At 20.9% G+C, this 27,996-nt stretch overlaps 1 protein-coding gene across 2 annotated transcripts; it reads right to left on the minus strand.

Moving 5' to 3' along the window:
• Positions 1-291: 291 nt before the first annotated feature.
• LOC122509204 (angiotensin-converting enzyme 2-like) lies at positions 292-27,130 on the minus strand. 2 transcript variants are annotated; one of them, XM_043623059.1, is made up of 14 exons: positions 26,706-27,130; positions 14,149-14,232; positions 13,278-13,469; positions 11,281-11,433; positions 11,134-11,206; positions 10,852-10,992; positions 9,276-9,458; positions 4,063-4,157; positions 3,736-3,887; positions 3,513-3,643; positions 2,792-3,044; positions 2,628-2,717; positions 1,857-1,955; positions 292-1,052 (listed from the first exon to the last, which is right to left on the minus strand). In XM_043623059.1, the coding sequence occupies exons 3-14, from the start codon at positions 13,458-13,460 to the stop codon at positions 506-508; spliced, it is 2,100 nt and encodes a 699-aa protein (XP_043478994.1). In that variant the 5' UTR covers positions 13,461-13,469; positions 14,149-14,232; positions 26,706-27,130; the 3' UTR covers positions 292-505. The 2 variants fall into 2 exon arrangements, with proteins under 2 accessions (XP_043478994.1, XP_043478993.1); XM_043623058.1 differs by lacking the exon at positions 14,149-14,232 and having other exon boundaries at positions 26,706-27,129.
• Positions 27,131-27,996: the final 866 nt, after the last annotated feature.

Genomic DNA, 27,996 nt, shown 5'->3' on the forward strand with positions numbered 1-27,996 from the left:
TTTAATAATGAAATTTTTTTTGCGAAAATATCAGCAATTTTAATATTGAAATATTATTCATTAAACTAATTGTTTTGTTTAATTATTAATATTTCCATTATGTAATTAGTTTAAGTTTTCAATTTTTCATTTCAATTTCAGTAATTTGAAATGAATAAAATTAATGAAATTAATGAAAAAATGAAAATCAAAAAATAAAAGAATAATTTTTAATATTTAAATATTTATAATTGCAAATATTTTTGAAAAAAAATATAATAAAAAAAAACTAAATTTTAATAATACTTTGTTATCAAAATTGATGGTAATAATTAAATATTAATTTTAAAATTTCATTTGCTTATAGCAAATGAAAGTAAATTAAATGAAACCAATTGTCAACTACTCATTGAAATAAAAACGTAAAGAAGAGTTTAAATAGTGACGTATTTCCGATGGAAAATATTATCAATAAATAATTTTTTTGTCCTGAATGGAAAAAGTTTTTGTCTTTTTTTTCTAAACGTTAAACGTATCTTCGATTCTTTGGTGTTTTTGTGCATCTTCTCCTGCCGAAAATGGCAATAATACAAACTAATATTGTCGCCACGAGAACGGCGCCCACCGCATAAACGGCTTTATTTGTTGGCTTTGGTTTGTTTTCATCTTTTTTCTCCGTATCATCGAGAATTTCTAAATTGTAAATTTTTGCTTTCGTAGCCTCTGTAGGTGGAATTTCTGATTCTGTGGATATTTTCAGAGAAGCAGCCTTCTTTCCTTTCTTTGTAATTGTTTTTGCGGTTGTGGTTGTAGTGGTTGTTGTTGTAGTCGTTGTTGTTGTTGTCGTCGTTGGAGTAAGAATTTTTTCTCGATACTCTGCCTCTTGTTTTTCAAAATCACTCTGTTTGTTTATCGGTAATGGAAAATTGATATTGCCTTGCTCCTTTAGAAAATTATCGAAAAATGAAAAATACGACGTTAATGAATACGTTGAGACTTCGTCGATTTCATTTTCGGTTAAATTTATTAACGATTCTAACCAATTTTCTTGACTAGAGTTGACGGCAATTTTTCTGCAAAGGAAACAGAAATTTTTAGAAGTAGTTTTTTTTAAGAAGTTAAATAAAAAAAGGGTTTAAATAAAGACGATTTTTTTTATGGAAAGTCATTTAAAATTGTATTGAAAATAATTGAATTCTTGAGAAGAATTTTTTTATGTAAAAAAATTTAATTCTTGCGAAGAATGTTACTATTTTATAAAAATAATTGAAACGTTTCGAATAATTTTATTAAAATTGTATTGAAAATAATTGAATTTTTGAGAAGAATTTTTTTATGTAAAAAATTTCATTCTTACGAAGAATTTTACTATTTTATAAAAATAATTGAATCTTTTCGAAGATTTTTATTAAAATTATATTGAAAATAATTGAATTCCTGCGATGAATTTTACTATTTATAAACATAATTGAATCGTTTCGAAGATTTTTATTAAAATTGAATTGAAAATAATTGAATTCCTGAGAAGAATTTTTTTTTACTATTTATAAAAATAATTTAATTTTTCCGAAGAATTTTATTATTTATGAAAATAATTGAATTCTTACGAAGTATTTTATTAGACTTTTTAAAAATAATAAACAATAATAATTAATTAGTAAATTAGTTAATAATTGAATTTTTTGAAATTTTGAATCTAAAATTATTCAAAAATTAAAGTTGATTTAAAAAATTTGGTAATTTGCATAATAATACTAATAAATCGAATATCGCGTTTCGCGCGCCTAATATTTGCTAATTATTTAATAAAAAAGTAATTAAAGAAAATAGAAATATAATAAATATAATTAAATAAAAAAATATATAATGAAACTTACGCAAAAAGATGATTGACACTAATTGGAGTAAATTTTAATTCCAGGCCTGAATGAAATTGGTTGTACAATTGGAAAGCGAGAAGAGTCCCAATAAATTTTCTGTAAGTAAGCAAATTTTTTTCCATATTTAGTTTTTCTATTAAAATTTGGTATTTCTATTTGCTTTTGCTGTGTGGACTTTTTTAAAAATCATTAGTTTAATATTGTTAAAATTAATATTTTAAAAAAATTTTCTTGAAAAAATAGGGTTGCCACAAGTTCAGGAAAATCATGAAAGAGTTACGAAATTTTACCAAAAATGCTGGAAAAAGTATTAAATTTCTAGAATTGATAAAAAAATTCTGATTTTGATGACAACTTTTGAAAATATTAGAAGCATTTAATTCCATTTCTGTTGAAAAATATTTGAAAAAAATGTTTTTTGTTCGACTTATAAAATTTGAAGTCAGAACGAATTTTAATACAAAACATACTTTTTCTAATTCTAACAATAATTAAGTTTTAATGAATATTAAATTTTTATTCTTAATAATTTAATTCTTGAAAATCTTTCAAAGATTTTATTATTTTCTGTTCGAAATAAATTTTTTCCTTCAATTATTGATCGTAAATGTTGTGAATTTTACTAAAGTGATTTTTGGAATTGTTGTGATTTCAATTTTTTTATAAATAATTTAATTTCAGAAATCAATTTTTCATCTGGAAATCAGGGAAAATGAAAATCCAATTTTTGTGGCAACCCTGAAAAAAAATTACAAAAAAGTCACTTACGAAAGATAAGGTTTGTTGCTCGTGATAAATTCATCATCTAAAAATGATGGAATTTCCTCTTGATTCGTTGTTACAATCTCGTATTCTAATCTGAAAGGAAGAATAGAAAATTATTTTCAAAAGCAAAATTCAACGAAAGGAAAATTTTTAAAATTGAAAAATACCTATGTTTCCACCATGACAATGCGAGTTCCTTTGTATCGGTGATATTTTCTTTTAAAACTTTCAATCGCCAAAAGTCTGCCGAGACATAGTAGGCCAATCGAGGTAAAATATTTAACATCGAAACTATTCTCAAGTTTTCGGCTAAATCTTCATTCGACTCCCAAATTTCTTTTTCCACCAATCCAGTTGTTTGCAACCAAATTGGACTCATTGACATTAAACCAAAATACTCGGCGAAACTTTCCTCTAAAACTACATTGATCAAATGAAAAAACTAATTAGTCATTTGTCTGTATATTTGAAAAGTTTATTTTTTTTAATTAAAAAATTTTTTTTATTTAAAAAATTAATTTTATATTTTACAATAAATAATTTTGAATGATTTTATTATTCATGGGAATGTTAAAGTTGATGCGATTTTTCTACTGAAGCTTTGTGTAAAAAATTAAAAATCCCATCGATTTTGACAATCCCTTTAAAATAAATAATTCAAAAAAATTTTATTTGAATAAAAAAATTAAAAATAATTTGATTTTTTTTTAATATAAATAGTTTTAAATAATTTTATTCTTTAGAATAAATAATTTTGAATAATTTTAGTTTTTATAATGAATAAATTTCGAATAATTTTATTCTTTACAATAAATAATTTAAAATTAATTTAATTCTTTAGAATGAATAATTTCAAATAATTTCAAAATTAAGTTACTGTAGTCATACCGGAAAATCGATTGGAAATCTCGAAAATTGGATTCGATGATCTAGACGCCAATTGATTGAATAGAATTTTCCCCACGTTTTTATGGGCCATTATGTAATTTGAAAGAGACGCTTCATAGCAAGTAAAAACTCTGTAAAATAAGTAGAAAAAAAAATTCAGAATTTTGATAAACTTCTATTTAATTTTCATAATTAGATGATAATAATAATAATAATAAATCACCTCATTCTTCCCTCTCGACAAAAGTTAACGATTCTTGTCGGACATGTCCTGTTGAATTCACTGTTTTCCCAAAAATTTGCCTCTGGTGAAATTTTTAACATTGATACGCCCAATTGCGATGCAACTTTATACAAATTTTCTCCATATAAATTCTGGAAAAGGAATTTAAAAAAATTTTGTTCAACGTTAAAAAACAAAATTATAAATTAAAAGAAAACTAAAATTAAAAACAAATTAGATTAAAAGTTAAATAGAAAGAAAATTATTTTTTTTAAAAAGTACAACGAAAAGACTTTTATTTTGTTCTGGAAATAAAAGACGACGCACCTTTTTCCACATGTTTCCTTTTATTCTGAAAATTTGATCAGTGTGAGGAATGATGTCTGTCATGAGATTTGTCCAATCATTGCCTTGTAACGAACCTTAGGAAAGAAATTTTTTTCGTTATTATTTACTTTTTTTTTGTTAAAACAATAAGGGAATTTTTCAATTTTCTCAGTGGTGGAATTCTAATATTGGACAATTTTTAATTACAAAATATTTAATATTATCAAAAATTATTTTTTCAAATTTCCATTTATTCTAATATTATTTAGTAACAAACCTTGGCGAACAAGTTTTTTTTTATTGATATTTAGATTTTTGTATTAAAATTCTTTAAAATAATTGAATATTGTTTTGAAGAATTTATTTCAATTTTCTTGGAAATAATAGAGTTTTTTTTTTAAATAATTTTTACTGAAAATTTTGAAAGTCATTGAATTTTATGAAGAATTTCTTTTAAGTTTTTTTTAAATAATTGTGTTTATTATTAACTGTAATTAATAATTTTCCTATTAAATTATATTAAAATTATTCATAAAAAATTAAATTCTTTTAAACAGTTTTGTTAGAGTTTAGTTACATTTTTTTTGAAGAATTTCATTACATTTCGTAAAAATAATGCCATTTTTTAAAAAATAATTTTAATTGAAAATTTTGAAAATAATTGAAATTAACAAAAAATTTTATTAAAAACCTTTGTGAATAATTAAATTGTTCAGAAAAGTTTTATTACAATTTTTAAAAATAATTGAACTTATTAGAGAAATTTTATTATAATTATCTTGAATATAATTAAATTTTTTTCTAGAAATTTTATTAAAATTGTAGTGAAAATATTAAAATAATTAAATTTCTCAGAAGAATTTTATTATTTATAAAAATAATTTAATTCTTGACAGGAATTTTACAATTTATAAAAAGAATTGAATTTTTTCGAACAATTTTATCAGAATTGTTGAAAATAATTAAATTTAAATAATATTAAAATAATAATTGAATTCTTTTGAGAAATTTTATTGAAATCGTATTAAAAATAATTGAATTTCTTCAAAACATTTTATTATTTATGAAAATAATGGAATTCCTTTGAAGAATTTTCTTATTTATGAAAATAATTGAATTCTTGTGGAAGAATTTACAATTCATAAAAATAATTTAATTTTTTCGAAGAATATTATCTGAATTTTTGGAAAGAAATTTTATTAAAAATTTTGAACATAATGATTTTTTAAAAGGAATTTCATCAAAATTATTGAAAATAATTGAATTTGTATTAAAATTCCTGAAAATAATTTAATTCCTTTGAAGAATTTTATTATTTATGAAAATATTTTAATTTTTAAGAAGAATTTTATTATTTATTAAAATAATTGAATTCTTGTGGAAGATTTTACAATTCATAAAAATAATTGAATTGTTTCGAAGAATTTTAGCTAAATTTTTTAATATAATTGAATTTTTTGAAAGAAATTTTATTAAAAATTTTTGAAAATAATGATTTTTTACAAACAATTTCATCAAAATTATTGAAAATAATTGAATTTGTATTAAAACTCTTGAAAATAATCGAATTTAATTAATATTTTTAAAAATAATTGTATTCTTTCGAAAAAATTTATTAAAATTGTATTAAATTGCTCTAAAGAATTTTATTATTTATGAGAATGATAAAATTGTTGCGAAAAATTTTATTAAAATTTTTGAATAGTAGTAAACAAGAATATTTAATTTTATGTACTTAATAAGTGAATTCTTTAAATTCTAAATAGAATAGAATAGGATAAAAATAGAAGATTTTTAATTACTACACGTGGCTCTATTTATTTTGATTATATATATACTCATTATTTCATTTTGATCTCAAATTTACGGTGTTGTTTCTCTGTCATTCACTTTTATATATTACTAGCCAAACTATCCGCGCGCAAGCGCGCGGGAATGTTGTATGGGGCTGCTTATTTTAAACAATTTAAAAAATTTTAAAGAAATAATTATTATAACCTAACAAAGAGATTTAAGGTATTAGTCGCGTAAAATGGTTTTCGTCAGATTTTTTTCAAATTTTGCATACTTATTCCTGAAGTATTTATCTACAGAATGAGACCAATTCCATTAATTTTGACCGTTTCAAAGCTTCAAAAAATTAATTCAAAGTTCATACATTTTGCATGGAGGAAGCACCCAATGCATGTATTAATTTTGTTTAATAATTATTTATATGATAACTAATCGTCAGATTTTGAAATAAAACTACCAAAGTATTCAATTAGATGAAACAAGTGAATAGAAAAAACATGACATTTTTTGACCGCACCAAACTATAAATATATTGATAGAAAGTTAAAAAAATAACTAAATTATACGAATTTTCATACGAACGAATAGAGTAGGGAGTTAAACTGTCTCTCTCTCTCTCACTCTCACTGCCCCACTCTAGTAAGCGGCCCGGTAAACCTTTGGCCAGAGCCAGCAGCGCGACTACTACCTTAACTAACTAAAATTCAAATAATTTCACTCAATGGTCTCAATTTAAATAGAATTTACATTACTAGACTTAAACTATGGCTAGAACAATTACAATTAGTATCTGGGTCATCTTTTGCATTGCTTATTTTATAAAGCCATTTTAAATTAAATACTTTTTAAAGAAATAATAATTATTACACACTGAAAAAAGTTTTACTTGAAATAGCGATAAGTTTCTCTAGAATAACGAAAGTATTAATTGAAGCACTGAAAAATTTCGCTACTAAAGTGAAATCTGTAGTTCATCCAGCTAAATATTTTTTGCCGTGCATAACGAAAAAAGAATTAAATTAACATCAGATTTTCTACATTAAAAAAAAAAGAATTCAAATAGAAATTAATCATTTTACAACTTAACCAAATTCACCCCAGAAATCACTGAATTCGATAATTTAGAAGAAAGTCAGACAAAAGCAGGGTTCCTACAGAATCTGGAAATCATGGAAATGGTATGGAATTTTTAAAAGGCTTCTGGAAATCAGGGAAATCATGGAAAAGGCCTGTAATTTTTAAAAAATTCTAAATTTTTTCAGTTTTCCATTTTTTCTCTTGAATAAAAATTCAAATAATAATAAAGCTAAATGGTATAAAAGAGAAAAAAAATGTTGAATTTTAAGAAATTCAATTTTTCGGATTTTTGATAATTTTTAATAATTTTTTATTTTTTTCCAAAGAGTCGAGACAATTTAATAAGTAAAGTATTTTCCAAAAGCACAAAAATAATGAAGCTAAATCCCATAAAAGAGAAGAAAAAATGTTGAATGTTAAGAAAATCGGATTTTTGAATTTTTTCCAATTTTTGATAATTTTAGATTTTTTACCAAAGAGTCGAGACAATTTAATAAGTAAAGTATTTTCCAAAAGCACAAAAATAATGAAGCTAAATCCCATAAAAGAGAAGAAAAAATGTTGAATTTTAAGAAAAACGGATTTTTGAAATTTTTCGAATTTTTGATAATTTTAGATTTTTTACTAAAGAGTCGAGACAATTTAATAAGTAAAGTATTTTCCAAAAGCACAAAAATAATGAAGCTAAATCCCGTAAAAGATAAGAAAAAATGTTGAATTTTAAGAAAATCGGATTTTTAAATTTTTGATAATTTTCGATAATTTTAGATTTGTTACCAAAGAGTCGAGACAATTTAATATGTAAAGTATTTTCCAAAAGCACAAAAATAATGAAGCTAAATCCCATAAAAGAGAAGAAAAAATGTTGAATTTTAAGAAAATCGGATTTTTGAATTTTTTCGAATTTTTGATAATTTTAGATTTTTTACCAAAGAGTCGAGACAATTTAATAAGTAAAGTATTTTCCAAAAGCACAAAAATAATGAAGCTAAATCCCGTAAAAGAGAAGAAAAAATGTTGAGTTTTAAGAAAATCAAATTTTTGAATTTTTTCGAATTTTTGATAATTTTAGATTTTTTACCAAAGAGTCGAGACAATTTAATAATTAAAGTATTTTCCAAAAGCACAAAAATAATGAAGCTAAATCCTATAAAAGAGAGGAAAAAATGTTGAATTTTAAGAAAAACGGATTTTTGAAATTTTTCGAATTTTTGATAATTTTAGATTTTTTACCAAAGAGTCGAGACAATTTAATAAGTAAAGTATTTTTCAAAAGCACAAAAATAATGAAGCTAAATCCCGTAAAAGAGAAGAAAAAATGTTGAGTTTTAAGAAAATCGGATTTTTAAATTTTTGATAATTTTCGATAATTTTAGATTTGTTACCGAAGAGTCGAGACAATTTAATAAGTAAAGTATTTTCCAAAAGCACAAAAATAATGAAGCTAAATCCCGTAAAAGAGAAGAAAAAATGTTGAATTTTAAGAAAATCGGATTTTTAAATTTTTGATAATTTTCGATAATTTTAGATTTGTTACCAAAGAGTCGAGACAATTTAATATGTAAAGTATTTTTTAAAAGCACAAAAATAATGAAGCTAAATCCCATAAAAGAGAAGAAAAAATGTTGAATTTTAAGAAAATCGGATTTTTGAATTTTTTCGAATTTTTGATAATTTTAGATTTTTTACCAAAGAGTCGAGACAATTTAATAAGTAAAGTATTTTCCAAAAGCACAAAAATAATGAAGCTAAATCCCGTAAAAGAGAAGAAAAAATGTTGAATTTTAAGAAAATCGGATTTTTGAATTTTTTCGAATTTTTGATAATTTTAGATTTTTTACCAAAGAGTCGAGACTATTAAATAAGTAAAGTATTTTCCAAAAGCACAAAAATAATGAAGCTAAATCCCATAAAAGAGAGGAAAGAATGTTAAATTTTAAGAAATTCGGATTTTTGAATTTTTGATAATTTTTGATAATTTTAGATTTTTTACCAAAGAGTCGAGACAATTTAATAAGTAAAGTATTTTCCACATTAAAAAGTTTGACATTAAAAAATATATAAAAAATGCCAATACTTAACCCACAAAATTAAATTTTCAAAACAAACAAATGAATGCAGATAATTTGCTAACGGAAAGGAAACTTACGATTATTATAATGTATGTATATGTATATGTATATTTCTATTTTCTATCAAAACGTATAAAAAACAAAAGAATAACTATAACTAACTTCAAGTGTGGACAGAGATCCGGAAATCTGGAATCACGACGATTATTATATATAATTATTCAGTATGTCTCTAAGTTTTATTATTACCTTTAGTAAATAAAAGCTTACCTAACAAATGTGTAGGAACGGATTTATTTAACGAAATTTTGTACTTTGCAGATAAGCGATCAGACACCAAATTGACGAGAGACTTGTGTAGATTGGAAATTTCATCCCAATAGGATTTCAAATCATCATAACCATCAGGATATGCGGATAACAACTCCCAGTAAGTTTGAGCATTTGTTTCATCTGAAATTATAATCTTATATCAGTTAAACACAAAATTATAAAATTTAAAAAATAAAATCATTTCTATCCGCGAACGCAATGAATAAACATAAAATTTCGCTGGTTCTGAACATAAATTTAATGAGTAAATAAATTAAAGTTAATAAATTATTTCACTTTTCTATATTTTGGATAAATTGTAGGTAATTATTTATAAATAGTAGTCATAATCACAGTATGGATAAATAATTATCGTGCCATGTTTTTTTTCCAGATATATAAAGTGAAAATGAAGTTACGTCGGAATAAGGACCAGGCAATTTTGACCATAACATTCAGTGACCGGTGAGTCTTTTTTTATTATAATTAACTCTTTACTAATAAAGATTTTTAATTAATTTAATTAATTAATTTAGATAATTTATTTTTTATAAAATTAACTATCGAGCGATGTAAAAGAAATTAGTAAGTACTCCCGTAAATTAGCATTGACTTTAAAAAAATTCAGTAATCGTTGCCAAACTACAGGAGAACTAAATATTTAGTATTCTGTTCTGTTTTTCAGATTTAATTTTTCTCCATAAAACATAAAAAATTGTCAAATAATTAAATTTTCTCGGAGGAACAGAACGATTTTTTTTTAAATTGTTAACAATTTCAAATTTTATAAGAGGTCAATTACTAAAGTCAGTTTAATCGATTGTGATTGATAGGTTAAATATTTAATCATCGGTTAACTTTAAGCCAAGGTTGATAAGTTTTTAGAAAATATAACAATATATTTTATATTTTCTTCATGTACTAAATATGTATTAAATTAAAATTAATGTTGCTTCTTTTGTCTTTAAAAGTTGTATTTTATTGCAAGTCGGGTTTTTCTATTTTCTCTAATAAACAAAAATTATTTTAATTTAGTTAACAATTTAGTTGACATAAAATAAATTTTATCCTATTTACGTACTGTTATTTTTAATTTAAAATACGGTTGACACAAAAAATTTATTTTCTTTGATTTGCAAATAGAATATTTTATTTAATTTAATGAATTTTAATTAATTTTTCATAGCTTTAATAATTTTTTAAAATAAAAATTCAAATTATTATTATTTTTCTAGAGGAATTAAGATTTTCAAAAATTGTAAATTTAAAACCTTCTGAAATTAAATTATTTATGAAAAAAGCAGGGCTCGAACTAGGTTCGTAAATTTGCTTCAAGTCCGTAAACATAAAATTTTCTGACTTTTCTCTGATTTTTTTTTATCAATTCTGAATTTCATTATTTTTCTGACCTGTGAAAACTCTGGTTAAATTAAAAAAACTTTGAGAAAAAATATTTTTGTGAATTGAAATTTCAATAAGTAAATATAGAAAAGTTTTTGAACAAAATCTAAATTATAAAAAAGGATTTACAGACTATTAATTTGAGCTGCTTCATTGACAAGAGGTAAAATTTTCGAAAAATTTGTTTGCAAAGGTGCCAAATGATTGTGCCAACTAGACCAGACATCTAATTTTTCTTTTGCTTCTCCGCTGCGTGACAATAAATTTTCCGCAACTGAAATATCAATAAGGAATTATTTATGTTTTTTTTTCAATTTCAATTTCAAATTTTTTTTTTTTAAATTAAATTTTTTTTTTTTTGAATTATCAACAATAATGGCTATAGTTGAAAAAAGAATAATTAAATAGTAAATACCTTCTCGCGATAATTTGCCTGAAATTTCAACTTTGTTTCTCATTAATTCTGCAGTTGCAATAAAATGACTGAACTGAAAGAAAAATTCTTTATCTTAGTTATCAGTAACTTTGGGTAAAATTAAAATTTAAAAACAATAAAACTTACATTTTTCCAATTTTCTTTGTTTATTATTGCGTCGCCTGGTTTTTGTAATAATTTCATTTGCGTATGAAAATTATGCCTCTTCTCGTTAATGAATTCTGCCGTTTCATTTTTTTCGTGTTCTTTTACAAAGTTGTTTTCGAATAGTGCCTCTTCCTGTAATTTTGCAAAAATTATTTTACTAGCAAATGTTGCGCGCGGAACGCGATATTCCTTTTCTTTTTATTTTGTAAATTAAAAAATTTTATATTTTCGAGAATAAACATAATAAAATATTCTTGTATATTATTACTATTCAAAAATTTTAATAAAATTTGTCGCAAGAAATTAATTATTCTCATGAATAATAAAATTCTTTAGAGCAATTCAATTATTTTCAATACAATTTTAATAAAATTTCTCGAAAGAATACAATTATTTTTAAAAATATTAATTAAATTTGATTCTTTCCAAGAATTTTAATATAAATTCAATTATTTTCAACAATTTTGATGAAATTCTTTTTAAAAAATCGTTATTTTCAAAATTTTTAATAAAATTCCTTCAAAAAAATTTAATTATTTTCAAAAATTCAGATAAAATTCTTCGAAACAATTTAATTATTTTTATGAATTGGAAAATCCTCCTTAAGAATTCAATTATTTTCATAAATAAGAAAATTCTTCGCAAAAATTCAATTATTTTAATAAATAATAAAATTATTCTGAGAAATTCAATTATTTTCAATACAATTTTAATTAATTATCTAGGAAAAACTTCAATTATATTTAAGATAATTTTAATAACATTTCTTAGAACAAGTTCAATTATTTTTAAAAATTGTAATAAAATTTTTCTAAACAATTCAATTGTTCTCAAAAGTTTTAAATTAAATTCTTTGCAAATTTCAATTATTATCAAAATTTTCAATTAAAATTATTTACAAAAAAATGACATTATTTTTACGAAATGTAATTAAATTCTTTATTCTCTCGAAAGAATTCAGTTATTGAAAAAAATGTTGATAAAATTCTTGAAATGAATTTAATTATTTTCAAATTTTTTTTATAAATTCCTTCCAAAGAATTCAATGATTTTCAGTAAATCAACAATTTAATTATTTCGCAAAATAATTCATTCTTGAAATGAATTCAATTATTTTCAAATTTTTTTTACAAATTCCTTCCAAAGAATTCAATGATTTTCAGTAAATCAACAATTTAATTATTTCTGAAAATAATTGAATTCTTGAATAGAATTTTATTAAAACTTTTTTAAGTAATTGAATCCCTGCGACAAAATTTATTATTTCTACAAGTAATTGGATTTTTGCAAAATTTTAAAAAATAAGTGACTTTTGAAGAAGAATTTTATGAAAATTGTATTTTAAAATAATTTAATTATCCCTGGAATTCAATTAAAATTGTATTTAAAATAATTGAATTCCAGGGAAAATTTCATTATTTATAAGAATAATTGAATTCATGAATTGGGTTTTATTAAAAGTTTTTTAAATAATGGAACTCCTGTGAAAAATTCAATTATTTTTAAAAATAATTAAATTTTCTCGGAGAATTTTTACAAGATTTTTAAAAGTAATTGAAATTTTCGAAGAAATCAATTAAAATTGTATTTAAAATAAGTGAAATCCTGATAAGAATTTTATTATTTATAAAAAAATAATTGAATTTTTTACGAAGATTTTTATTATTTATAAATTAATTAAAGAATTTTATTACATTATTTAAAATAATTGAATTCTTTATAAAAGTCAATTATTTTCAAATTTTTTTATAAATACTTTATGAATAATTAAGTAATAATTAGGTATCGAAATTATTTTCATTTTCATTAATAATTATTGAAATTATTTTTTTTATTAATGAAATTAAAGTTGAATTTTAATAAATTTCGATTATATTTTTGAAAAATTTATTAGAAAATTAAAGATTATATTTCAAATTATTGGATTTTAAACAGTCTTCTCGTTATTTTTTTATTTTTAGTTAAAAATAATTTACCCAAAGGTGAAGAGTTTGTTTCGTAGGATGTTTTAAAAAATCCCACGTAGAATTGGCAATTTGAATACAAGAATCTTCATATTCTAAAGCACTCCAATCGATTATTGATTTTAAATCGTTTCTTTCGGAGACTGAGACGTGAAAAAGAAATCCAAAGATTACAAAAGTCCATTTTGACACCATGCCTAAAATCTGTAAAATAAAAAAACACTTTTTTATTTTTTAATTTCTTTTTCTGTATTTAATTAATTAATTATAAATAAAAAAAACATTTTTTTAAATTTCTCTTTCTTTCTTTAATTAATTAATTATAAATAAAAAGAAAACATTTTTAAAAATTTTTGTTTCCTTTCTTAATTTTTGTTTTTTATATTTATTTTTTTAATTTCATTACTTAATTTTCCAAACGAATATATTACAAAACAAAGTTACGTCCCAAAATTTCAAATGAATGAAATTTCTTTCAGAATTTTAATTTTATTATAAAATAAAATTGTGTTAAGTATTAAAAAAAAGTTATAAAGTTCCAAAATATTTAATTTTTTTGATTTTTAATTATGTTGATTTTTCTAATTAATTTAAGGAATTAAAATAAATAATAATATTAATTAATATTTGTATTTTGTCTATTGTCGAAAAAATATATTTGGTTCATTTGAACTTTCTGAATTTTTGGAACTGTATACAAATTTATTTGATTTGAACATTTTTTTTTATTTAATTTAGACTTAATGATTGTTAATTAAAGTTAAAAATAACGAGCCTAGTGAAATGAAAAAAAATTTCTTCTAGTCTGACCAATAAATATTCGAATGTCATTTAATTAAGGACAATTGTTTGCAATTGAACGAAATTAAAAGAACTTTCTCACCGGCTTTACACTTGCAGATATTAACTATATATATATGTTTATCGTCTTGGCTGCTTTTAAGACAATCAAGAATCATTGTCGAATCTAGAATGGTTAAATTATTGTTTATTGGGTTAATGTCAGTTGTAAAATGGGAAACAAGGTCATTATATTTCATGTGTTTATTTACAAACATTCGTCGCAAATCTTTTTAATATAAATAAATAATAAATATTTATTAAATATTATTAATTTTATATTTATTTGCTAAGCTCATGAAGAATAAATATTTATTTTTTCATTTATTTATTTATTCAAATTCATTTATTTATTTAAATGTTAATAAAAAAAATTATTACATTTTAACTATTTATTAACGAGGATTTTTTATTTTAATTTTTAAAAAAATTATTTAAATTGTTAATTATTTAAGAAATAAATAATATAAAAAACCTAATAAAAATTCTCAACAAATAATGAGGAACAACTTTTAAAATTATTTTTCACAACAAAACCCCGCAACAAAAGTTACAAGTATTAAATTTTTATTTAATAAGATAATAACAACCGTTACATAATAATTTGATGAATGTATAAAAAAATAACAATCAGGCATTATTTGTAATTTTTAGAAAACTACCGCTAATAATAGGATAAGTATACTATCCTCATTATTTAAAAACATTGTTTCCAAGTAGATTCTTTTTAAATATTTTTTTTCTTTTTGAAATTAAAAAAAAATTGTCTTCATTAAATACGAAAAAAAGACTAATCAAGTTTTTGTTGAACAATTAATTATTATGAGCAGTAAAATGTGATTTCCTGATTCGTTTGAATTATCTGGCTTTGTTAATTTGTCTGATAAAAAATATTAATTTTTTTTAATAACATTATGAATAATTAGTTAGATTGTCTAATTTTAATTAATCATACGCATTATATATACAGTTATTCGAGATTTGAGCAATGTACAAAAATTAAAAACGAGCTGATAAATTTTATCTAAATAATGGCTTACTGCTTTTATTATTCTTATTCAATTGACAAAATAATTAAATACTTCTTATGTAATATTTCAGTGATTTCAATCTTGCGCTGTGACCAATTATTAGTTATTAATAAATAGTAATTAATAATTACTAATTAATTATAAATTAACTAATTAATTATAAATTAAATAATTAATTATAAGTTAACTAATTAATTATAAATTAACTAATCAGTTATAAATTAACTAATTAATTATAAATTAACTAATCAGTTATAAATTAACTAATTTGTTATAAATTAACTGCATAAATTTACTAATGATTTTTTAATTAACTATATATAAATTAACTAATAAAATTAACCAATTAACAATTAAGCAACTAATTAATTAATTATTAATTAACTAATATGGTATAAATTGCCTAATTGATTAATAGTTAACTAATTAATTGTATAAATATACTAATTAGTTAATAAGCAACTGTAAGTCAATAAAATAATTATTAATAACTATATAAATTAATTAAATTATTAATAAATGACTAATTAGTTATAAATGAAATAATTAATAATAAATTAAATAATTAATTTATAGCTAACTAAGTGACAATATAAATTAACTTATTAGTTAATAGTTAACTATATAAATTAACTAAATTATTGATAAATAACTAAGTATTTACAAATTGACTAATTAATTAATAGTTATGTAATTAACTATATAAATGAACTAATAAAATTAACTAATTAATTATTACTTAGGTAATTAGTTAATTTAATTTTAATTAGTTAATTAACTATGTAAAGTAACTAATAAAATTTACTAATTAAGTGTAAATCAAATATATAAGTTAACTAATTAGTTCATATTGTTAATAATTACCTAAGTAAATATTTGAAAAGACTAATTAGTCATCAATAAATAGTAACTAATAATGATGACTAATTTATTAATAATTAACTATAAATAAATTAACTAATAAAATTAACTAATTAACTATATTTAAATTAACAATAAAGTCAACTAATTAACTATATTTAAATTAACTAATAAAGTTAACTAATAAAATTATGAATTAACTATATATAAATTAACTAATAAATTATGAATTATAACTAATTAATTATTAATTAATTAACTAATTAACTAATATAAATTATCTAATAAATTATGAATTATAACTAATTAGTTATAAATTGACTAATTTATTAACAGTTAACTAATTAATTATGTATATATAAATTAACTAATTGACTATGAATCAAATAATATTGAAATATAAATAAAATAAATTACATAAGTTAATTAATTAACTAATTAATTATTAACTTAATAATTATTTTTAACTTATTAATATTTAGGGATCAATCACTTATTACATCACAGGCCTAGAAGGGGGGGGGGGTTTAAGTTTTGTGACGATTTAGTGACGGTTATTAATGAACTGATTAATTAATGATTAAGCAATTTTGGGGAATAATGAATGAAAAAAATGTAAATGTAACAATATTTTTTTTTATATTGACAATTATAATAGTTTCGCTTCCAAAGAAATGGCAAGTAATGAAACATAAATGTTAAAAGCGTTTAAATTAATGTCCGTTATTTCCATCCACGTTCTCGTGAAACGTGTATAACCTTTAGCCTATATAATAATAAAAATTACATCTCGGAAATTTTTTTTTTTCACATGAATTAAGACATTCTCAAGAGTCTATAAGATTATGAAATTTGCCAAAGGAAAAAAATATTTTATCGTTAATTTTATTATTAATAGATAGATTTGTAAGTAAAAAAGCTGAGCTTTGTTAATTAATATTCATATTTGTTCTCGAGAGATAATTGTTTATATAGAATGAAAAATGAAAATTTAAGTTGGATTTAAAAAATTTAATATTGAATAATTATAAAACGTTTATTTTATGTAATAGAAAAAAAAATTTGTTTGATTCAAATAGCCAATTACTTGACTATTATAAAATAAATATTTACTTAAATCAAATAATTTTTATTTGAACCAAATAAATTTTTTTTGAACCAATAATTTCGGTATTTGCAGCAAATACCATTTAATGGGCTCGAAAATTATTTCACACAAATAAATATTTATTTGATAATAATTGTTTATGATTATAATTTAATTTTTTATAGTTATTTATTTAAATCAAATAATTTTTTTCATTGTATTTCATAATTCATGACCAAATTAAAAATTAAATAGCTATAATTACGTACTAAGCGTAATAATTTATTTATAGACAGATTAGTATAGTATGAAACTGTTTTTGTTGAATAATGTTTTCAAAATATATTATTTTCTATATTCAAATTCTTGTTTTAAGCGGAAAATTTTGGTAAATTTTTTTCTACTATACTTTTTTGATAATTTCTGTTTGATTATTTTTCGTATTAGATTTTTAATTATACTTTTTAGGAAATGATTTTTAGAAGACGAATTTGAAAACAAGTTCTTTGCATTAGTAATTCAGGTCAAAGGCTTTATGTTATGCACGAAAGCTTGAGCAGGATGAGTAACATATAGGAAAAATTGAACGTGTTCTCTAGAAAGTAAAGAATATCTTATAATAATGATCATGAAAAAATTTATTTTAATTAATTTTTAGTCTTTTGATATTAGTAATAATTAATAAAATGGTTATAAATAGTAAATATAAATTAGCAAGTGCTAAATATGAATACAATTAATTAATAATAATTAGTGGGTAAATATATAAAATTAATTGATGATAATTAATTAAATTGATAATAAATAATTAAATTGAACAAACTTAAATTGATATTAATTTATTAACAACAAAATTTTAATAGTTAGCAAAACTGTTTCATATAGCCAGAGAAAAATTTTATTTAAACCAAATATAATTTATTTGAGTTAAATAAAAAAGTATATTTGTCTCAGAGCCAACTATACGTTATATATTTGTTTCAAATATAAATTTTATTAGATATAAATAAATCTTTTATTTGAACCACATAAAATTTTATTTAAACCAAATAAAATTTATTTGAAAGAAATGAAATTTATTAGAAACAAATAAATTATTTGATTATTTTCAATAAAAATTTTATTTAACACAAATAGAATTTTAATTTTGTTTCAAAGGAAAATTTCATTCGACATTAATAAAATTTTAATTTGAAGCAAATAATAAGTGACAAGGAAAATTTTATTTGCACTATAAAAAATTTTGAAATATTTTTGAGAAAAATTGAATTAATTTGCACTCTCATAAAACATATTGTGAAGAAATCTCGAATGCTGCCGTTATTATCTTTTTATTAATTAACGTTACATAAGAATCAAGTAATTGAATTAAATCAGAGATTGAGGAGAACGTTGATTTCTAAATTCTCTTAGGCCACTGAACTATGGACAATGTCGTTCCTTAAACTTCCACAGGATTTTTGAAATGATTTTCTCTCCAAATTTTTGAATTAATGAAAATTGAGCCTTTTAATTAAAATATTTTTTAAGAAATTTTAGTAATTCTTTTACTAAAATTAAAAAATGTTTTCTACGCTGGAAAAAATTTATTTTATTCAAATAATCTATTACTTGTCTATTATCAAATAAATATTTACTTGAATTAAATAATTTTTATTTAAATCAAACAAATTGTATTTCAACCAATAAATTCAGTCTATTTGAAGCAAATACCATTTAATTGATTTAAATAAAAATTATTTTATTCAAGTAAATATTTATTTACATAATAATAGACAAGTTATCGGTTATTTAAATCAAATACATTTTTTTAAGTGAATAATAAATAATACAAAAAATATAATAATAAAAAGCATAATTATATAACTAACTAAAAAAATAATAAAATAATATATTATCATATTTTTATTAAAATGACAAAAAACTTAATTATTTTCCTCTTTTGTTAAGAAACGAATTATTTTATTATTAGTTATTTATTGAGTTTTGAGAAAATAGTTTTGTTTTTTAAAAATGTTTTTTCATTTTTCTTCATTTCCTATTTTTTCGATAAAATTTTAGCTTATAATGAATGATGTACATTTGGTGTACGTTCTTTTGAATTATTATTTAGAAACTTGATGATTCAAATGAGAGAAAAAGTTAAAAGTGTTATTTGATTGTGATGCCTAATAAGAATTTTAACGCAAAAGGTAAAAAAGAATATTACACGTTGTAAGATAACAAATATTTATGTTCCAATGCAGTTTTATCTTAACGTCCCAATTTCTGAAATTTACCGTGTGTTTTTCCTTATTTTAATATTTTCTATACATCTTTTAAGTAAAATACATTTAAAAATTAAAACTAAACAAATTTTCATTCAAAATCTTAATGTATAGTAGAAATAGTACTGTGAACAATAATTTGTCGAATGACGTCAGTCTACACTGAACCGAAAATTATTTTGAATCAATTAATTCAAATTATTTCAAAAATACATATATTTATGTACTTTTGGTTTAAAAATTTTTTTTATACTAATAAAAAAATATTTATTTGAATCAAATTATCTGAAAAATATTTACTCAGTTCAAATTACTTGAAAAAATTTTTTACTTTGTTCTAAATATTTGATAAATATTTATTTGGTTCAAATATATTTCAAATTATTTAAAAATATTGACATGATTCAAATATTTTTCAAATTATTTGGAAATTCTTTTACATGGTTCAAATTATCTGATAAATATTTTACTTGGTTCAAACAATCTAAAAAATATTTTACTTGGATTAAACTATTTTAAAAATGTTTACTTGGTTCAAATTATTTGAAAAATATTTACTTGGTACAAATTATCTGTAAAATATTTAACTTGGTTCAAATTATGAAACAAAAAATTGAATTTGGTTCAAACTATTTAAAAAATGTTTCCTTGGTTAAAATTATTTGAAAAATATTTTACTTGGTTCAAATGATATGAGATATATTTATTTGGTTCAATTACTATTCAAAACTTTTGTATAAATATTTACATGATTTTTCAAATTATTTGAAAATTATTTTACTTAGTTCAAATTATTTGAAAATTATTTTACTTAGTTAAAATTATTTGAAAAAATTTACTTGGTTCAAATTATCTTTAAAATATTTTACTTAGTTCAAACTTGTTAAAAATGTTTACTTGGTTCCAATTATCTGAGAAATATTTTACTTGGTTCAAAGTATTTAAAAAATGTTTACGTGGTTCAAATTATTTGAAAAATATTTACTTGGTTCAAATTATTTGGGAAATATTTTACTTGGCTTAAACTATTTAAAGACTGTTTACTTGGTTCAAATTAGTTGAAAAATATTTTACTTGGTTCAAATACATATTTTATTTTGAACACAAGAATATATATGCATTTTCACAAAGAGAAATAATTGATTGTGACTACTATTTAGTTAGTAAAATTTTCGCGGTTAATTTTTATTAATTAGTCATTATTATTTAGTTACTCTTAACGATTAGTAGACAGCAAATCATTTAATTGGATCAATTAAATTTTATTTTATTCAAGTACATTTTTTCTCCCATGTAAAATTACTTAAACGCCACCAATTTTCCAATAAATTATTGTCAGCAATTTATAATAATTGAGCAATAGATTTTTAGTTCACTGTTCACTTTTCATTGCTTATCTCCAAGAAGTATTTGTAATCCGATCATGAAATCTGATTTCGTGGCAATTTTATATCAAAACCCTCTTAAATGCATTAAATTACTCATGTTTTGCGTTTAGATCTCAAATTCACAATATAATATATACACGTATAGTTATTGTAAATTTCTATTTGCAAACTATCAATAATTTAAATTACATACATAGTTTGAAAATTATTCTCAGAATCTTATTTCATACTCGCATTTGGAAAAGAAATTTAATTTCAATTTTTTGCATAAATATATGAGCAACTTTCGATAAAAAAAAATAAATATTCCGAGTTAAACTAGTTTTAGATTCTTTGAAGAGAAGTATAAAGAAAAGAGAATTATTATGCAGAAGAAAATAATAGAAATGACCTAAAATAGTTTCATTTTGGAGTTACGCGAATGGACAACCGGTTTTACTTCCTTTTTTTTTTAACAATTCTTTAGATTCCTTTTGATGTCTAACCTCATTGATTTAGCGTGTGTGACTAAAGAAGGAATAAATTTATTGTTGTCACTGACATTACGTAGAAGTACTCTGAATTTACGTCATTTGGATAATTGCATGAAAAGCCTATATAACGTACTTTTTTTTACACTCTACGCAAATAAATTGAACTAAAGACACTTTTTAAAAAAATACGTATGAATCTTTTTTAATTAAAAATTTTTTTTAAATGTTTAAATTTTGGATTTCAGTAAAATTAAAATTATTGTCGTAAAAATTCCTAATAATGTGCTCTCTAAATTTGAACTTGCGTTAAAATAAATAATTTGGTATGGTAAAAAGTCACTCACTGATTTAAATCTTAATATTTCAAATATGTTTCAAATAAAAAATTTGTAAAAATTACTACTAAAGTTTTTGTAACTAAAAATCAACAATTCTTGGTATTATAAATATTATAAATATTATCATAACTATTACTACGATTAATTGAATTGATTTATGTAAATTATTAATTATAAAATAAACTAAACATTTTAATTTTTTAATAATTATAATAATGACTATAATTATCAATTACATTCACTTTTATGTTTTGTGAAAATAACTGAAATATTTGGAAACTAATTTAATTAGTCCAATTTGACTATTTTTTAGTTATTTATTTACTAATATTTAATTTAATATTTAATTTTCTTTTCAAAATTATTTCCATCATTTCAATTCAATTATTATTTTCTAGAATTTTTAACAAAAATTTTTTAAAATTACTTAATAAATAATTAATAATAATTAATTAATTAATAATAATTAATTAATTAATAATAATTAATTAATTAATAATAATTAATTAATTAATAATAATTAATTAATTAATAATAATTAATAATTAATTAATTAAATTTTTTAACAAAAATTCTTCTTTAATTCAAAGAATTTTAATAATTTTTTAAATAGTTCTTTGAGAATTTTCTAATCCATTTGTTTGCAATTCAATTTTATGTTATTTCAATTATTCTGAAATTCTTCAATTAAATATATATATTATATTAGAAGATAAAAACTTACAAATAATTTTTTAAAAAATTCAACTTTTTAAAAAAAAATTGTTCTTTAGAATTGTTAGTTAAAAGTATGAAAAATTCAAATTTTCAAAGATGTTAATTTAAAACCTTTTCAAAATTCAATTATTTCTAAAAATTCACGCTATAATACTTTTAATATTCAATTATTATCTAGAATTTTAACTACAATTAATTTTTAAATCAATTTTTAAATCCATTTTTATTAGAAAATTCAACAAGAATTCAATTATTTAAATACAAAAGTAAATAATTTATTGTATAATTGAATGTTTCTCAAAATTGAATTCTCATAAAGAATTTTATCACCAAATTTTTAAATAATTAAATTCTTTTGACGAAATAAATTTTTAATAAAATTTTTAAGAATAATTACATTTTTCGAGGAATTTGATTAAAATTATATTAAAAATAATTGAATATTTTCCGAAAAGAATTTTATTATTTATAAAAATAATTGAATTTCTCTAAAAAATGTTATTATTTATATTTAATAATTGAATTATTGCATAAATAATTAAATTCCTGTGGAATTTTTATTATTTATAATTAAATGTTTAGGTTGCATTTTATTAAAATTTTTTTTAAATAATTAAAGTCTTTTGAAAAACTTTATTAAAATAGTAGATTTTGAAAATTATTGAATTGAGGAAAATTTTTAAAAATAATTGAAATTTTGCCGAGATTTTTAACAAAATTTTTGAACAGAATTGAATTTTGGAGAAGAATTTCATTATTTGATGATTGAAATTATGAAGAGAATTTAAAAATTTTTTGAACATAATTAAATTTAACTAATTTTAGAATTTTGAATTTAAATTTTTCAAAAAAATTAATTCTGCAGAATTAAAGTATGAAAAATTCAGTTTTTCAAATACAATTTGAATTTGAAATCTTTTCAAAATTCAATTATTTCTAAAATTGCTATTACCTGTAACTTCTTCAAAACTTCAATGATTTTTTTTAGAGTTTTTAACTAAAATTATTTTCTAAATGATTTATTTTTAATAATTAATTTAATATGTATTAAAAAATTCAATGAATTTTAAATGAATTGGAATTAAAATTTCTGAAAAAAATTAATTCTTTAAAATTTCTAATTAAATTCATTCAAAATTCAAATTTCCTAAAATTTCAAATTGTAACCTTTTGAAATTTATTTATTTATGAAATTATTGTTAATGCAACTCATAAAATTCAATTATTTAAAAAAAATTTAAGTAAAATTATTAATTAAATAATGTATAAGTAATAATTTTATGATAGTTCTTCAAGAATTAAAATAATTTGATAAAAATGTAAAATGTTTATTATAAAAGTATGTGATAATTGATATAAATAATCAATTTGAATTTATTTATTTGAAATTTATTTGAATCAAATAAATTTTGTGCTTTAGTGCAGTTATGAATGTTTTCTTGTATTGCATCACCATCACTTGTAATTAAATATTTAATTCAAACAATTAAAATTAATGCTGAAAGAAATAACTGGAAATAACCGTTGAGAATGTCACGCGTGTCTTTGTTTTTTTCATACGAATTAAAATAAAGTTGAAAAAAATCTGTAAATATTGTTGTTTTGATAGATATATTTGTGTTCTAGTTTTAGAATAGTTTTATTTATATATACATATATCAAGATGATTAAATGCATTTGTCTACAGATTTGTTTACAATGCAAAAAATAAGCGACCAACATAAACAAATCTTTTAACTAATAGACAAATCCTCAATGCATATAATTTGAAATTAATATCATCAGAAAAACAGTTTAGTTTAAAATTTAAATATTTGCTTTTTGTTAAAACCGAGGTTAAAACAAATAAAGACCCTTAGGCCTTTTATTAAAATATGAATATTATTAATTATAATTATTAATGTGAAAACATTAATATTAATTTATACTTCATTCTGATTATAATTACAAAATATGCAGTAAAAATATTTTACTAGATTAAAAAATAATTTTCTATGTATTAATTAATTTAAAAGAATATCATTCGATTCATTAAAAATAAATTTTCATTTTATTCAAGAACAGATGAATAATGTTGCTTTGCAGCAAAAGAATTTTATATTTAAAGAACATTATGCAATGTGACTAATATATAAAACTAATCTCTATACGTATACATCCCTTCTGATTTGTATAATTCTCTATTCACGTAATTCTTTATTGTTTTAATCACGAATCGTTTTTGTTTGTCACATATAATAATCGACGAATTCCTTTGACGTTCGATTGTTCGTTCTTCCTCATAAAAACAAAAACATTCTTTAACGGTTTTTGTTTTTTTCTTACTTGTGGCAGCAGTACGAAAATCTTTATATTAGGTATATTAATGCATAGAAAATTATTTTTTACTATAGTAAACATACTGTTTTCTAAATTTGAATTAGTTAAAAATAATTATTTTGATAGTGGAAAATCAGTCACTGATTCAAATATAATATTTAAATAAATTAAACAAAAATTATCCAATTAATAGAAATTTTGTGAAATTTAACTGAAAAAAAATTAAATTTGTTAAAGAATTTGATTAAAAACTTTTTAACAAATCGAATTTTCAAAGTATGTTAATTTAATAATTGATAAATAATTGAATTTTATAAAGAGTCACATTCTAATGTATTCATGTTTCTTAGTGCGATAATTAATAATTAAAATTTTTATTAGTTATAATTTAAAAAAACATACACTTAAAATTTTGTAATAAAATTAAATTTTCGCAAAGTTTTTATGAAAATTCTGAAAAATAAGATTTTTGAAATTTTTCAATTCTATTGTTTCAAGATAATTAAATTTTTATAAACAAATAATTGAAATTTTTTTAAATAATTGAAATTTCTTTACATTCTATTAAAAATAATTAAATTCTTTTAAAGAATTTTATTAAAATTTTTCGAAAATAATCAAGGGAAGTTTGTCACCGTAATTGTAATTTTAGTTTTAAAATATAAAATCCCTCTTAAAGTTTTAAATCAATTTTTTGCTTCTAAAAGTTATATTATTATTCTCATAAAAAATTTTATCAACAAATTTTTAAATAATTAAATTCTTTAGGCGATTTTTAATAAAATTTTTAAGAATAATTCCATTTTTCGAGGAACTTGATTAAAATTGCATTAAAAATAATTGAAATTCTGCAATGAGTTTTATTATTTATGGAAATAATTGAATGTTTGCATAGAATTTTATTCAATTTTTTTTTAATAATGGATTTCTTTTGTAAAATTTTATTAAAATAGTAGATATTGAAAATCATTGAATTTGAGAAAACTTTTGAAAATAATTGAAATTTTGTCAAGATTTTGATTTAAATTTTGGAAAATAATTGAATTTCAGAGAAGAATTTTATTATTTATAAAGATAATTGAAATTTTGAAGAAATTAGAAAAAGAAATTGAAAATAATTGAATTTCTGCGAAGAATTTTATTACTTTTGAAAATAATAAATTTTTAATTAAAATTATTAAAAAAAAATTATTTTCAAAGAATTTAAAGAAACTAGTCAAAAGAATTTAATTATTCATAAAAACTCGAATTAAACTTTTTGAAACTATTTGTAGATTTATTTATGTTCGAAGTCGCAAATAAATTTAAATTTGATGAGAAAAAAAACCGTGAAAGATTAGGACAAAGCCGGGAAAAAAACTGAAATTTTGTTAAACGAAAATAGTAGATACCTAACGAGTTTAGCAAACCTCAGATATGAAAACCTTGACGCGAAAAATTAGTGCTTTTTATTTCTTTGCGCTCTTGGACATGAATCAAGAAAACTGCAATTATTTTTCAGTACACAGAACTTTTAAAAATTTGTATAATTTTATTTGTGGAATATAAAACAATTTTTAATTGATGATAAGGAAGAAATGAAAAAGTTAGAACTTTTACTACTTTTAAGAGCAAAACGAATTATTAAATGATATGGGGGTAGATTAACAACGTCTTAAATGAAATGATTAAAAATTTCTCTAAAATTTGTAGATCTACCGGAGGAAACTTTTTTCCCCTACATTTCCGGAGTAAATTTTATTGTTTTCGAAATGAATTTTCATAGATTTTCTAAGGATATCAAATTGAGTCAATTCGTTTTTTGTCTCAATTTGATATCCCTAGAAAAGCTGTGTTTGTAGATGTAAAATCTACTTCGAACTTAGAGAAATCAGTGAAATTTGCAAAAAGTGAAGAAAAATTGAAAACATTTTAGATTTTTAGTTTGTAAAGATAGTAAAAATTGATGTAAATGTTTGTTCGTGAAATAATAACTTAAATCGAGTGGGTAAAATAGAAAAAAAGGCGCGCTTTTTAACATACCGGTTAAATTGAATGTTTGTTTATAAGGTAGTAGTGGAAAAAATTGTTACATGTTTCGCATGTATGAACTTGAGAAATAATTTGCGATTTCTTTTACCTTGATTTATTTAACGACTCTTGCTTTGGAGGTGATGTGTATATGCACTTAAAGTATCTCACTTTTTTTTAGACGCTTAGCACACCTAGAATTTTGTACAATGAATGAACGAACTTTGAGTGATGAAATACCGTTCAAAGTCTATTGTCTATAAAAAATGAAAATCACAGTTTACAAGTAGTATACCGGTAAATTGATTACGGATATTCATCAAACACTGAGCGGGCAACGACTGTCGCCTTATCTTTGAGAGAGAGTGAAAAAGCAGCGTGGTTTCCGTGTGTGACTATAGAGTTGTGCAAAGTTCAATCGATCTGAATTCCGTCACATATCACACCACTTTATTCTAGTGACAGTGACGTGACATTCGTTGGACTCTTATTGGCTCAAAGCAAGAGGCAAGCAAAAGGCTTGCACCTGTTTTTAGAATTGTACTCCATCTTACGCCTACGCTTTTATAAGAAACAACTGATAATGCAGGTTTCCTGGCTAATTTCTGGTTCTTGATGCTTACCAGGCATTGGCAAACATTTCTATAATTCTGGTAGTAGTACCATACCTTGGTAAGGCTCTCTGCTATTGTGCAATGGTGGTAGGATGATTGCTACTATTTAGGCGCAGAAATATTTCTTGAATTTACTAGGTTTACTAGGTTTTTTTAGGGTTTGCAGGGTTCGAGCTAGGTCCGTAAATCCCGTAAAGGTCCGGAAATTCGTTTCAAGTCCGTAAAAGTAATTTTTTTTAAAAAAAAAGGTCCGTAAAGTCCGTAATTTGATTAAAAAAGGACGAAAAGTTTGTAAATTATACGATATAATTTGGAGAATTTTAGAAAAATTACAAATGATTGCAGAAATTCAATTATTTTTAAAAGTAATAAAATTCTTCGCAGAAATTCATGCAATTGTGTTCAAAATTTTTTTTAAATTCTCGTCAAAATTTCAATTATTTTTATAAATAATAAAATTCTTCTTTGAAATTAAATTATTTTCCAAAATTTTAATCAAATTCTTGGCAAAATTTCAATTATTTTCAAAAATGTTCCTCAATTCATAATGATTCTCAATGTCTACTAATTTAATAAAATTTTCTAAAAGAATTTAATTATTAACAAAAATTAGAATAAAATTCTACGCAAACATTCAATTATTTTCATAAATAATAAAATTTTTACAGGGAGAATAAAATTCTTTTAGGAATTCAATTATTTTCATAAATAATAAAACTCGTTACAGAATTTCAATTATTTTTAATGCAATTATTTAAATACAAAAATTAAAACTGCCCTTAAAAT

The sequence above is a fragment of the Leptopilina heterotoma genome, unplaced genomic scaffold (genome assembly GCF_015476425.1).
Source record: "Leptopilina heterotoma isolate Lh14 unplaced genomic scaffold, ASM1547642v1 Lhet_6, whole genome shotgun sequence".
Classification (NCBI taxonomy): Eukaryota; Metazoa; Arthropoda; class Insecta; order Hymenoptera; family Figitidae; genus Leptopilina; species Leptopilina heterotoma.

Coding starts and splice junctions, on each gene's coding strand:
- LOC122509204 (XM_043623059.1), bottom strand. CDS start 13,460: ATGGTGTCAAAATGGACTTTTGTAATCTTTGGATTTCTTTTTCACGTC. Junction 11,207..11,280: donor ACAAAGAAAATTGGAAAAAT/GTAAGTTTTATT, acceptor TTTTTCTTTCAG/TTCAGTCATTTTATTGCAAC. Junction 10,993..11,133: donor AGGCAAATTATCGCGAGAAG/GTATTTACTATT, acceptor TTGATATTTCAG/TTGCGGAAAATTTATTGTCA.